The sequence below is a fragment of the Meles meles genome, chromosome 5 (genome assembly GCF_922984935.1).
Source record: "Meles meles chromosome 5, mMelMel3.1 paternal haplotype, whole genome shotgun sequence".
Taxonomy (NCBI): domain Eukaryota; kingdom Metazoa; phylum Chordata; class Mammalia; order Carnivora; family Mustelidae; genus Meles; species Meles meles.
The window spans coordinates 113,742,782-113,757,678 of NC_060070.1; the positions used below are offsets into that span (position 1 = coordinate 113,742,782).

The 14,897-nt window shown below is 37.4% G+C and overlaps 2 protein-coding genes across 3 annotated transcripts in view; one reads left to right on the top strand and one right to left on the bottom strand.

Moving 5' to 3' along the window:
* Nucleotides 1–14,897, bottom strand: part of LMBRD1 (LMBR1 domain containing 1) — a 138,839-nt gene that overhangs the window by 66,767 nt on the left and 57,175 nt on the right. For both annotated transcript variants that reach the window (XM_046004962.1, XM_046004963.1), the window contains exon 8: nt 3,449–3,574. In XM_046004962.1, coding sequence (XP_045860918.1) covers nt 3,449–3,574 — 126 coding nt within the window. The remainder of the gene's footprint in view (nt 1–3,448; nt 3,575–14,897) is intronic.
* Nucleotides 9,660–10,747, top strand: LOC123941610 (histone H1.8-like). Its single transcript, XM_046004964.1, has one exon. It carries the CDS (start codon nt 9,701–9,703, stop codon nt 10,727–10,729), a length of 1,029 nt encoding a protein of 342 aa, XP_045860920.1. The 5' UTR covers nt 9,660–9,700; the 3' UTR covers nt 10,730–10,747.

Below are 14,897 nucleotides of genomic sequence, written 5' to 3' on the forward strand. Positions count from 1 at the left end.
CCTAATATGTGCATTTCTACCAAAGCCCCAGGAGATGCTGGTGCTACTGCTCCAGAGACCATACTTTGCATACACTAGACTATATTTAATTATCTTCACTCCTTTAAGTCAAGTACAATGGGTACTATTCAAACTTTTTCCCAAAAGGCACCTCAGAGGGTATTTTGGGAAGGACAAAGAATAAAACAAACATTCCCTTCTAGAAGACAGATCCAGGCAATAATACTTCAAGTGTGGCATGAGAAAAAAAACAGTACTTTGTATCGTAAACATACAATTTTTCTCAGAAATGCCATTCTTGTATCCAAAGGATAACAACAATGAGGTAGCTTTACTTAACAATTAGCTTTCACTATTTCAGGAAAAAATCAGTATATTAAGGGTCCACTAAAAATAAACCCAAGTTATCTATTTGGTGAATATTTCAGTAGAGTGAGGGGTAGAGGCCCACTCTGCTTTGCCTACTGACCAAAACAACAGAAGAAGAATTTTGGTCAGAGAAACAAACACCAGGATAAAAAACCAGCAGTTAACTAATTATTTCATCGGGGCGGGGGTGGAGGATAGTTATAAAGCATATGAATACACACCCTTTGTTTAAAAAAAAAGTAAAATGTGAAAGCTCCCCTTCACACTGCCCTTTCCTACTGTCACCACCATTAAGCAATACAATATCCTTCTATACATTTTCTACATATTGGCACGCATGTATATATGCTAATACGAGTTTTTGTTGTACATAATAGCTAACATTTCTTGAGCACATTTCTTGTACCTAAAACTGATCTGTTCTTTAACATTTATTCTTCCTAATCTTCTGTTCTTTAACATTTATTCTCCCCAAATCTTCAGAATAAAACTTTGAAATTGGTAGTAATATTATTTCCATTTATTAAATGAGGAAAATAAGCCCCACAGATAATTATATGCATAATAAGGAGGGTTAGAATTTTAACTGAGTCTGCTTTAATTCTATAAAGATATATTCTTTAGTCTATATAAATTCAGCTCATTTTTTTTATCACTGCATACCACATTATACCATGGTATATTAATAAATACCTAATTTTTGAACACTTAAATTGTTTTCTTTTTTGGGAGCATTAACAATGTGCAGGAACATCCTTTTTCACCCAGATATAAGTATATATACATACTTGAGTAGGAGATGTTCCTAGACATCAACTGCTTTTAAACTTTAACTTTATTAAATGGGATTAAACTTTATTAATTAAACTTTATAAACTTTAAACTTTAAACTTTATTAAAAAGGGATGTATTTTTGGGCGCCTGGGTGGCTCAGTGGTTTAAGCTGCTGCCTTCGGCTCAGGTCATGATCTCAGGGTCCTGGGATCGAGTCCCCCATCGGGCTCTCTGCTCTGCAGGGAGCCTTCTTCCCTCTCACTCTCTCTGCCTGCCTCTCTGCCTACTTGTGATCTCTCTCTGTCAAATAAATAAATAAAATCTTTAAAAAAAAAAAAAGTTAAAAGTAATATTGACTTGCTCTAATTAGCATATCTCTGATTATTATCTCTGATTACAGGGGGAACCAACCATCATGGTCTCTGTACTCCAAATTCCACATTCTAGAAAATCCCCTCAAGTTCCAGGCAAACTGGGATGCCTGGCAAACCTACTTACTGCTGAAGAGCTGAAGCATCATTTTACATTTTCACTGGAGAGTTTAATTTTTCCTTCAGTAAACTCTATTTGGGTCTTTTGTTCATTATTTCTATGGATTGCTTGTCCTTTTTTCTTACTGATTTGAAGATGTTCTTTATACATATCCATATTGCGATATTCTCCTATATTACAGACTTCTTTTTGGTGGTGCTTTTGGGTACATAAATTTTAGAACTCAAAAATATAAAACTCACCAATCTCTCAATTAGCATTTGGGTTTTTTTTGTGGCTTGTTCAGAAAGAACTTCTATACACCAAGATACAATTTTACTTCCACTTTTTCCTAATGTCTTATAAATTTTGTATTTGATTTGAATTCAGGATTGTTTTGCTCTATGGTAGGGGGGTCTACGAAAATTCATATTTTGTCTTTTATAAATTTCCACCTAAACTTTAGAAAAACTATCATCTCTACAATACTCAATCTTCCCAATTAGGAACGGATGAAGTTCTCCATATATTTCAGTTTTCTATTATGTATTTTAATAACTATAATTTCTACCAGGATGATTCTGACATTTCTTATTATTATATAGTTCTGACATTTCTTATAATTTTATAGTTTGCAGCTATTGTGAATGAGACCATTTTCTATTAACATCTTCTAACTAGCTAATGATTTCTATATGTTTATATCCAGGTACTTTGATGAACTCTTATTAGTTCTATTAATTTATTAGTTCATTCTTTCATATTTTCTTAGTATATGATATCTGTGAATAATAAAGGATATTTCCCTTTTCCTTTCCTCTCCCTCCAATGTTTATACCTGCATTCTTTCTTAACTGACAAGGACCTCCAGGAATATGTTAAAGAGCAACAATGATACTGACTCACTGACCTGTGTCTGACTTCAATGGGAATGTTTAATTCATCATTTAAGTATGATGCTCATTATAGGCTTCCTTTCCTAAGTACACTCTTCTCTTCTAATTTGGTAAGGCTTTTTTTAAAAATCATAAGTATAAATTGACTTTTATTAAATATTCTTTAGCATCTATTCAAATGCTTATTTCTCATTTATTCTCAATACATTAAACTACTTTAATAAATTTTTTAATGTATCATCCTTGAATTTCTAGGATAAAACTGATCAGGTAATTATAAAATATTCTCTTATTAGAGCACAGGTTTGAATTGCTAATATTTTTCTTTATATTAAAACTATGTTCATAAGAGAGACCAGCACATATGTAGTCTTTTTTGTATGCAATTATCATCTGGTTTCTGTATCAGGATTATGCTAGCTTAATACATACTTAAAAATGTTCTATAAATAGGTTTTATATGTTCTATAAGTATTATTCATCTGTTCTATAAATATGTTCTATAAATTATGTTCATCTGTTACTTCAAGGTGATAAAGAAGAAACTTCATTGTGTTTTTAGAAGTACACACAATTGGCAAGTGATTACATGTAATTTTTACCTTATTCCACTAGTACGTAAAACTTGAACGTAAGTGATACAGTAAAATCTGATGTTACACATGAAATCAATATACCTGGGAATAAGCAAGGTCTTGATCATACCTGAGCAAAACTTCTGCTTTTACTTATTAAAACACTAATAGAAATTCTCAAATTTTTAGTGTCTTGCATTTCACAGAAGACAAATTTTAAAACCATGGACACATTTTGCTAAGGACATGTTGTAAGAAATTCAAACAACATCAAAAATATGGGGTTGCAATGTCTAAGTTTAGAAAGTAGTGTAAAGATAATGCGCTTATATGCTTTCCAATTACAATAAAATAACAACTCACTTTTGATTTAATCGTTTGAATGTGTTGCTCCACTTCTTCAATGTCTTCAGTGTTTTCTAAACGTTCATAAGCAGCACTTCTAGTGCCTTTTATTAGATTTAAAGGTAATGCAGACATGCCATAGGCCTAAAAGAACAAAATAAAAATGTTTCATTACTACTATTTTATACATATTATACACAATTTTGAGGGAAAAATGTCCTTTAAACTTTAAAGGACGTGCAAGAGTACAGTTGTGAAGGATTACAGTCACTGAAGAACAAAGTACCTGGGAGTGAATCATGATATACTGTCTCATAATTCTCTTATTTCAAATTTACAGTTATATAAACTGACATGTGTAATACTAACTGTTCATAGAAGAGGTAATATGTATTCTTCAAAGGATAAGTTGCAAAATTACTGTAAATAGAATACCAAAGTAATAAACTGCAACTCCAGATTAATGAGGGGTTAAAAGAGTGTGAATTAGTAAAAACATTTTATAAAACTATTTTCTATGGAAAAAACAATTTTATCCAACAATATATAGTAAACCCTCATTAAAACATATTTTAATATATGCATGTTATTTAGCACACCAATTATCTGTACACAATTTATTACAAGTTTTAAGTATAATTAATCATTTTGCTAAGTATTTTAAATATTTTCCTACAAGTAATTTTCTGTTGATTAGCATTGAGAATAAACATATTATTTTATATCTTTCCATATTAGCCAACCTCAAACGACGACTTTTAATGGTAACTGTTAAAAATGCTTACAAATGGCAGTTGCCACATAACCGTTACTCTAAATCATTAAATCTTTAGAAACAACTATCATTTCCCGGTTGCAGCAACAGGCTCTAAAGCAGACACATTATATATTTAAATCTTTTTCATTTTCCTCCTGAGCACACAGCCAAACTACTTTAGCCAGTCTCCCTGAAGTTAAGTAAGCTCATGAAATTGAGTTCAAGACAACAAATGTAAGCAAAAGTGATAAATGCAATTTCTTGGGCTTAACCCCAAAACTTCAAAATATCCTGGGTGATCCTGAATATTTTCTCTCAAAGTCTCTGCAACTTAGATATCAACTCCGAAAAAACTTAAGTGACAATTTTAATTACAGTTGACCCTTGAATAATTTGGGTTGGAACTACAAGGGTCCACTTATACATGGATTCTTCATAAATACAGTATAGTACTACAAATGTATTTTCCTTACAATTTTAACGACATTGTTTTTCCTCTATTTTAGGAATACAGTATATAACACATATAACATACAAAATATGTGTTAATTGACTATTTATGCTATCTCATTCTGGTCAACAATAGCCTATTAACAGTTAAGTTTGGGGTGAGTCAAAAATCATATGCAGATTTTCACACATGTGGGAAGATCAGCACCCTTAACCCCCATGTTGTTCACACACGCGTATCATATCTTCTTTATCCATTCACCTGCTGGACACATAGGTTGCTTCCATGCCTTGCCTATTGTAAATAATGTTACAATGAACAGAGTGGTACATATCTTTTCAAATTAGTGTTTTGTTTTCTTCAGATAAATACCCAGCAGTAGAAATGCTGGATCATATGGTATTTCTATTTTTAATTTTTTGAGGAACCTCCATACTATTTTATATAGTGGCTGCACCAATTTGTATTCCCATCAACAGTGCATGAGGGTTCTCTTTTATCTTTATCTTCACCCAATGTGTTATTTCTTGTCTTTTTGATGTTAGTCATTCCAACAAGGGTAAAGTAATACCTCACTGTGGTTTTGATTTGTAATTTCCTTATAATTAGTGATGTTGCATCTTTTCATGTGCCTCTTAGCCATTCAAATGTCTTCTTAGAAAAATATCTATTCAGTCCCCATTTTTAAATCAGGTTAGGATTTTTTGTTGTTGTTTTTGTACAATGAGTTGTACGAGTTCTTCCTATATTTTGGGTACCAACTCTGTACTGGATATATCATTTGTAAGCACCTTCTTCCATTCAGTAAGTTGCCTTTTCCTTTTGTTGATGAGTTCCTTCACTGTGTATGGTCCCATTTATTTATGCTATTGTTTCCCTTGCCTGAAGAGATAGATCCCCCAAAAATACTGCTAAGAGCAATGTCAAAAAGCTTACTACCTGTATTTTCTTCAAGGAGATTTATGGCTTCAGGTATTATATTCAAGTCTTTAATCCATTTAGAGCTTATTTTTGTATATTTGTACATGATTTAACAAAGTGGCTCAATTTCATTCTTTCTCATGCAGTTGTCCAGTTTTCACACCACCATTATTTTAAAAGGCTGCCTTTCCTCCATCCCGTTTTTGCCTCCTTTCATGTAGATTAATTGACCATATAAATGTGAGTTTATTTCCAGGATTTCTATTCTATTCTGTTGACTCCGGTATCTGTTTTGTGGTACCATACTATTTTCATTACTGCAGCTCTGTAGTATAATTTGAAATCAGGCAGCATGATTCCTCCAGCTTTGTTCTTTTTTCTCAAGATTGCTTTGGCTCTTTGGAGCTTCACAAAAATTTTAGGATTATTTGCTCTGGTTCTGTGAAAAATGCCATTGGCACATTGAGAGGGATTACACAGATTCTGTAGATTGCTTTCGGTAGTATGAACACTTTAACAATATTAATTCTTCTGATCCATGAGCATGGTTTATCTTTCCATTTTGAGGGTTGCCTTCAATTTCTTTCCTCAAGGTCTTATGGTTTTCAGGGTATAGATCTTTCACCTCCTTGGTTAAATTTATTCCTAGGTATTTTCTCCTTTTTGATACAACTGTAGATGGGATTCTTAATCTCTCTGCTATTCTGTTATTAGTGAATAGAAGTGCAACAGATTTCTGTATATTAATTTTGTATCCCGCAACTTCACTGAATTCATTTAGTAGTTCCAGTAGTTTTTTGATGGTCTTTAGGATTTACTCCATATAGTATCATGTCATCGATAAATAGTGAAAGTTTTACTTCTTTTCAGTTTGGATGCCTTTTAGTTCTTTTCCTTGCCTATCAGCAGTCACTAGGACTTCCAATATTATGTTAAATTAAGATGGCACGAGTGTGCATTCTTGTCTTGTTCCTAATCTTAGAGAAAAAATTTTCAGTTTTTTACCATTGAATATGATGTCAGCTGTGGGTCTGTCATGTATGGCCTTCATTACTGCCATATACAGCCTTCACTATGTTAAGGAATGTTCCGTTTATACCCATTTTGTTCAGAGTTTTTATCATAAACAGATATTGAATTATGTCAATGGTTTGTCTGCATCTATTGAGATGATCATATGATTTCCATCATATATATATTTTTTAAAGATTTTATTTATTTGAGAGAGAGAGAGGATGAGAGAAAGTGCATGAGAGGAGAGAGGTCAGTGGGAGAAGCAGACTCCCTGTCCAGCAGGATGTGGGACTCGATCCTGGGACTCCATGATCATGACCTGAGCCGAAGGCAGTTGCTTAACCAACTGAGCCACCCAGGTGCCCACCATCATATATTTTGTTAGTGGAGTGTATCACAATGATTGATTTGCAAATGTTAAACCATCCTTATATCCCTGAAATAAATCTCACTTGGTGATGGTGTACCATCCTTTTCATGTATTGCTTTGGTTTCTTGAGAATTTTAGCATCGGTGTTCATCAGGGATATTTGCCTATAGTTTTCTTTTTCTGCAGTGTCTTTGTCTGGTTTTGTTAATAGGGTAATGCTGGCCTCGTAAAATGAGTTTGGAAGTGTTCCCTCCTCTTCAATTTTTTGTAATAGTTTCAGGCAGATAGATATTAACTTTTCTTTAAATTGTGGTAAAATATATGTGTGAAGCCATCTACATCTCGTCTTTTATTTCTTGGAGTTTTTGGTAGTTGACTCAGTTTCATTACTAATAATTGGTCTATTCAGATTTTATATTCTTCATGGTCAATTTTAGAAGATTGCTGTTTCTAGAAATTTATTCAACTCTTCTAGGTTGTCTAATTTGTTGGCCTATAATTGTTTATAGTATTTTCTTATGATCCTTTTAATTTGTTATCAGTTGTAACTTCTTTTTCATTTCAGATTTGATTTTGGTTTGTTTTTTTTTTTTTCATTTTATTTTTTTATGAGTCTGGCTAAAGGTCTGCTAATTTTGTTTATCATTTCAAAGAACCAGCTCTTTGGGTGTTTCATTGATCTTCTCTGTTGTTTTTTTAGCTCCTATTTATTTCTACTCTGATCTTTATTATTTCTTTCCCTCTACTAACTTAGAGGTGGTTTGTTCTTTCTCTAGTTCCTTTATGTAGATTGTTTATGCGACATTTTCATGTTTCTTGAGGTAGGCTTATATTGTTATGAACTTGCCTCTTAGACCTGCTTTTGCTGCATCCCAGAGATTGTGGAATGTTGTGTTTCATTTTCATTTGTCTCAAGGTACTTTTAGATTTCCTCTTTGATTTCCTTGCTGACCCACTGGTTGTTTAATAACATGTTGTTTAGCTTCCACATGTTACTATTTGTTTGTTTATTTATTTGACAGAGAGAGATAGAACAGAAGCACAGGGAGTAGGAGAAGCAGGCTTCCCACCAAGCAGGGGACCTGATGCAAGGCTCGATCCCAGGACTCTGGGATCATGACCTGAGCTGAAGGCAGATGCTTAACAACTGAGCCATCCAGGTGTCCCACGTGTTACTCTTTTTTCCCTCCCGCCCCAGTTTTCTTCTAAAGTGTAACCAATTTATAGTTTCATAGCATTGAGGTTGGAAAGATACTTGATATGATTTCAATCTTCTTAAATTTACTGAAACCTGTTTTATGGCATAACATATGAACTATCCTAGACATGTGTATTTGAAAAGAATGTGTATTCTGCTATTTTAGGATGGAATGTTCTACATGTATCAAAGTCCATCTAGTCTAATATGACACTTAAGGCCAATGTTTCCTTATTGATTTTGTCTGGATGGCCAATTCATTGATCCAAGAGAGTATTAAAATCCACTACTATTATTATATTGCTATTTTTCCTTTTATTTCTGTTACTATTTACCTTTTATATTTAGGTGCCTCAAATTGGGTACATAAACATTTAAAATGTTATATACTCCTGTTAGATTGAGACCTTTATTAATATGTAATGCCCTTCTTTGTTTTTCTTATCATCTTGGTTTTTTTTAAGTCTATTTTGTCAGACAGAAGTATAATTACCCCAGCTTTCTTTCCGTTTCCATGGCATATCTTTTTTCCATCCCTTCACTCTCAATCTGTGTGGGTCATTACATTTGAAGTAAATCTCTTACAAGCAGCATGTAGAAGGATCCTGGCTTTTTTAAAAATCCATTCAATCACCTGTATCTTTCGATTGGAGAACTTAGTCCATTTAAAGCAATTATTGAGGGGCACCTGGATGGCTCAGTTGGTTAAACATCTGCCTTAAGCTCAGGTCATGATCTTAGGGGGGACTGAGCCCCGCATCAAGCTCCCTACAGAGAGCCTGCTTCTCCCTCTGCCTCTACCCCTCCTCCCCACTCTAGCTCTCTCTCACTCTATCTCAAATAAATATGTAAATTTTTAAAAAATAAAAAATTATTGACAGATATATATTATTTTGCTAATTGTTTTCTATTTTTGTGGTTTCTCTTTGTTCCTTTCTTCCCTCTTTCCTGTGGTTAGACTTGCTTTATTTAGTGTTTAGTTTCCTTTCTCTTTTCTTTTTGTAGATTTCCTAGAAGTTCTTTCTTTGTGCTTACTGTATGGTTCATATAGAATATCTCATGTAAATAAAATCTCTTTTAAGTTAAAGTAAGTTAATTTGGAATACACCCCAAAGCTTTATATATTTACTTCCCCTACCCACATTTTGTATGTTTGATAACATATTTTACATCTTATTTTATGTATCCCTTCATCTGATTATATAGATATTTTAGAAAGAGAGCATGCATGAGAGGCGTCCCCACAGCTTCGCCGGGAAGATGTGAGCAGAGCCAGAACCGGTGCAGGGGTGCTGCGTTTCCAGATGGCGGGCTGGCGGCGTGCGCACGTGGAAGCTGCTTGGCTGCCCAGAAGAGTCCTGCTGTCGCTGATCATGACGACGGACCATGAGCTAGAAAAGCCTGCCAGACCTTCCCTTGTTCCTAGACAACAGACTCAACACTGATTAAACTTACCCAGCCTGGAATTTAATACAAAAAAAAAAAAAAAAAAAAAAAAAAAAGATCACACCTTGGGAGGGCTCTGACCATCAGCGTCTGCGTCCGCGTCTACCCATGCAATGGCTCCTGGGAGCTTTGCCTCCAGCGGCATCTCAGCGTCCTCAGCCCCCTTGCCCTCCACAGTGGGGTCATCCTGGCTATCTGGGTCTGAAGAGCCAGGCTCGAGTCGCAGCGCCATCCGAGGGCCTCGCCGCCACCCCCCTGTGCTGCGCATGGTCCTGGAGGCACTGCAGGCCGGAGAGCAGCGCCGGGGCACTTCTGTGGCCGCCATCAAGCTTTACATCCTGCAGAAGTACCCTATGGCGGACAGCCTCCGGTTCAAGCACCTGCTGAAGCAGGCCCTGGCCACGGGCGTGCGCCGCGGTCTGCTCATCAGGCCCACCAACTCCAAGACCAGGGGCGCCACTGGCAGCTTCAAATTGGTTCCCAAGCATAAAAGGAAAGTCCAACACAGGAAGACATCCACCATGACAGCCCCCAGGAAACCCAGTGAGACCAAGGAGAAGGTCCCTAAGAAACCAAGAGAGGCAAAGAAGGACCCTTCCAACCCAGCCGAGGTGAAAAGGGGACCGAAGAAGCCTCGAGAGGCAAGGATGGCTCCTCCCAAACCAGGTGCAGCCAAAGAGAAGGCTCCCAAGAAAGGCGGCCAGACCAAAGACCAAGAGGCAAGAGTGAGTGAGGCCAGGAAGGCCTCTCAACAGCCAGACAAGGCCCCATGGGCTCCTCCCAGTGCCACTGGGCTCAGTGAGAAGTCAAAGGTCAAAGGCAGAAAGAAGAGCCAGGGTGGTGAGGCCCCCAGGAAGACAAAAGCTGGGAGTCAGAGTATAAAATCCACAGTCTCTAAGGGCAAGAATGGTGCTGCTTCTCCAGCCAAAAAGAAGGAAAACCACATCCCTAAAGAGGTCATTGCCCATGTGGCCAAGGAGGGGCCCAAAGCCAAGGCCTCTGCTCGTCCCAGGGGTGGTGGGTCTAAGACAGTACCTGAACCCCTGGCCAGGAAGATAGAGGCCCCCAAGGGCTCAAGGAGGCCGGGCATGCCCACCAAGGCCTCATCATCCAAACTGGCCAGTAGGAAGGCAGAGGCTTAAAGCTAGAGCTGGGGTGGAGACACGGAAATCCTACCCTAGTTTTTATTCCCCAAGAAACTGTCACTCTATTTATTTCATTGTAACCTATTTATCAATAAAGAATTTTTTCCATCACAAAAAAAAAAAAAAAAAAAAGACATGTGCATGTGTTTAGGGGGAGGGGCAGAGGGAGAAGCAGACAGAGAATCTCAAGCATATGCCCATTGAGCGCAGAGCCCAATGTAGGGTTCAATCTTACGACTCTGAGATCATGACATAAGCTCAAATCAAGAGTCAGCACAACTAACTGAGCCACCCAGGTTACCTAATAATTAATTTTTAATTTTACTATTCTTGTCTTTAACCCTTCATATTTTAGAGGCAATGAATTCCCTCAGCTTTTGCTTATATGGGAAACTATTACCTCTCCTTCAATTCTAAATGATAATCTTGCCAGGTAGAAAATTCTTGGGTGGCAGTTTTTCCCTTTCAGCACTTTCAATATGTTATGCTTCATAAATAAATGTTAGTTATGTCACTCCCTTGTCTGGCTTATTATGTTTCTGCTGAAAAATCTGCTGATGCATTATAGTTTCCCCTGTATGTAATATGTTGCTTTTCTCTTGCTGTTTTTAAGATCCTCTCTTTATGCTTACCTTTTACCATTTTAATTACAATGTGTCTGAGATTGCTTCTTGTTGAGCTCATCTTGTTTGGAACTCCCAGGGCTTCCAGAACCTGGATGTGTTTTCTTCTCCAGATTATGGAAGTTTTCAGCCATTATTTCTTCAAATAATTTTTCTGGCCCTTTTTCTCTCTTATCTCCTCTGAGAACTTTTATTGTTATTCCACTTGATGTAGTTCCTGAAGTCCCTTAAGTTGTCCTCACATTTTTTTTTAAAGATTTTATTTATTTATTTGACAGAGAGAGATCACAAGTAGATAGAGAGGCAGGCAGAGAGAGAGAGAGAGAGAGAGAGAGAGAGGGAAGCAGGCTCCCTGCTGAGCAGAGAGCCCGATGCGGGACTCGATCCCAGGACCCTGAGATCATGACCTGAGCCGAAGGCAGCGGCTTAACCCACTGAGCCACCCAGGCGCCCTGTCCTCACTTTTAATTCTTTTCATTTTGCTGCTCTGTCTAGATGTTTTCCATTACTTTGTCCTCAAGCTTTGCCTTCATGCTCCTATTTTACCATTTCTGCTACTGAACCCCTCTACTGTATTTTTCAGTTCAGTTATATTTGATACTTTCTTGTATTTTCTCTGGCTCTGCTAAGGTTCTTGTGTTCATACACTCTCCCACCAACACTGCTAAGTATCTTTATGACTATTACTTGAATTCTTTATCAGGTAGGTTGCTATCTCCCTTTCATTAAAGTTTTTTAATGGAGATTTGCCTTATTTTTTGGTTTGGAACATATTCTTTGATCTCCTCATTCTGCCTGTTTGTCTATATATTAAGTGAAATTGCTACCTCCCTCAGTCTTGAAGGGGTGGTCTTGTTTAACAGCTGGTTCATGTGGGCCATTAGAGCAATCTCCCTTGGCCATCAGAGCCAGACACTTCATATGGGCAACCACCCTATGGGTTACATGTGCCCACCAGCTGTGATACAGGCAGCACTACTGTATGGGGAAGTCAGGGCTCAGGGTACTCACCCTGCCCAGCTGTGGCTCAGACACTGTGCAGGTAGAGTGGGGTTCTAGCTGCTTGCCCATCACAGTTATAGCTCAGTCTCTATGCTGATTAGGTGGGGCTTAGGGTGTCCCTGGAAGCTAATTACAGCTTACCTGCTGCTAGGGGAGGACACGGCTCTGGCACTTACCAGCTGAGTTGTATCCCATATGTGGCACAGGGCAGGTGGGACTCAGGTCACTGGACCAACTGGTTTGGGTCTTGGGTGCTGCACAGTGAGGGTAGGGTTCAGTGTACTCTCCCAGCCCAGTAACAACTTGGTTCTCTGCATAGGTTGGGCAGGATTTAGGGCACCCACCTGGACTCATTGCAGCTTGGTTGCTACATAGAAGTAGGGATCAGGGTGCTCATCTGGCCCATTTGCAGCCCAATCGCTGAGTGAGGAGAACAGGGCTCAGGACACGAGCCTGGCCCTTTGTAGCTGGGGTGCTATGTGGCGTGGGGTGCTTGCCAGTCAGGTTAAGAGTTAAGTGGGCAGAATATGTCCTCCAGTGCTTGCATGTTAGAGGGAGAGCACTAGAAATGGCACTCAACTGCTCTGTCACCAGCAAGTTAGAATGACATGCCAAAAATGGACTCCACCAATGCTTCTATTACCAGACAAAACGTCTATAGGTCCCTGCCTTTGCCACAGCCTCCTTAAAATTAGTTAGTGGTTCTCCCTCATTTACGGGGTAGGCACTTTTCAATTTGTGGCTTTTGTGCTGATCTCAGGGAGAGCAGGTTTGTATACAAGCCACAGCAGGATATCTGTTACCTATCTTTCTATGATTCTCCCTATCTTAACTCCCCATTGATTTTCAAAACCAGATGTGTATGGGGGGTCATCTTTCCAGTGCTAGCCTCTAGAGTCAAGATGCCTGATGAGGGGTACAATCCCCTTACTCCTCCTCAAAGAGAGTTCCTTATTACAGGATACCTCCTGATTGTGGGGTCACCTGGGATGGGGATGGGGATGAGGCCATGTCTTCGACTTGCCTACACTACTTGATGTGTCTCTTTTGTCTTTTGTTATGGAGGTGCTGTTCTTCAAGTTCTCAGGTGGTTTTCAGAGAAAATTTATTCCAGATATAGCTGTAAGTTTATCGTGTCCATGGGAGAAGGTGAGTTCAGAGTCTTCTTATACCACTATCTTGAAACTCCCTCCATGGTTTTTTTTTTGTTTTGTTTTGTTTTTTTAATTAAGGGAGAATTTGAGCAAAGAACATGACCAAAAAGAAATCCCAGATATCAACTAGTTCTATCATATAATATCAACTCTATATGGCACAATGTAACTAGATAATTATGAACTTATTACCCAATATTCAAATCTTTGTATTTTCTAATGAAGAAATACCTTAAAATCTTGTATTTTACATATTATTAAAACCTAAGTTAATGTTCTCATGATTTCCCCATTATCTCCCCTCCTTACCACCTCCCTTGCTGAAAAAATATATTCTGTTTCATATTAGAAGAAAATTTAATTTAGATAGAGTAATTTTCTTGCAATTAATCAATTCTTATCAACTTTATGCTTGTAATGACCTTGGTAAAGTATAAAAAGGAAAGAATTCAAAATATCATAGCCTTAAAACACTGAAAATGTAAATTAAAAAGCCTATGGGAGCCAAAGTATCCCACAGCTCATCTAACCTTTCCTTACCGAGCTTTCCTAACCCAATTATCATTTGACCCATTTGTTTCTTCTAGTAGTTCCACAACTTTCTAAAACACTGAAAAAGAAAAACATAAAACTTGAAGACTCTGATAAATAAGCAGTATTACATATTATTTATCAGTTATCCACACTCATATATGATCTTAACACACCTATGTTGTGTTAAACCAAATTCCAAGGCAAAAATATTTTGCTAACCACAGTTTATATCCAAATAAATCCCCTGTCCTCTCATACACCTCCAAACAAGCTTATTTTACCTCAATGCTTATTTAGATGGATTTGATCCTTAAGTAGAGAACCTCAATGTTCAGTATTATTTCCCAAGGAATCTATTGCTCTAGTCAATATCAACAATGTGGCCCTTATTTAGAGTCTACTGTCAAACACAAGGTCATCTAAATTCTCCTTCCTGGTCTGCTGTTCTCACTTTTTATAAATCCATCTTCTACACTGTTTCCAAAGTAATCTTCAGAACCCACGTCAGATTATGTTACTCCTGTAATTAACATCCATCAAGATCTCCAAGACTAATTAGAATAGTTTTATAAAGTGCCCTGGGAGAACATCCTAGGATTTGGGGTAGATGACGTTAAGGCCACTACAGGAGATAAGAAGACAGCTAGTCACACAGGGATCTGCTACTACTTCAACCAGCGCAATTCTATGTTGCACATCTAACTTTTTTGTGTATCAGAATTTCAGGTAAGGTTGTTCAAAAAAGTTGTTTTGTCATTTTTTCTATGAGAGGTAGAATTACAGGTCTTGTGAACAGACTGCAATTATTTAATCCTGGCATACAACACCTTCAAAACCTGATCCCTAACCAAC

Excerpts from the sequence above, each read along its gene's own strand:
- LOC123941610 (XM_046004964.1), top strand. The coding sequence starts at position 9,701 with ATGGCTCCTGGGAGCTTTGCCTCCAGCGGCATCTCAGCGTCCTCAGCC.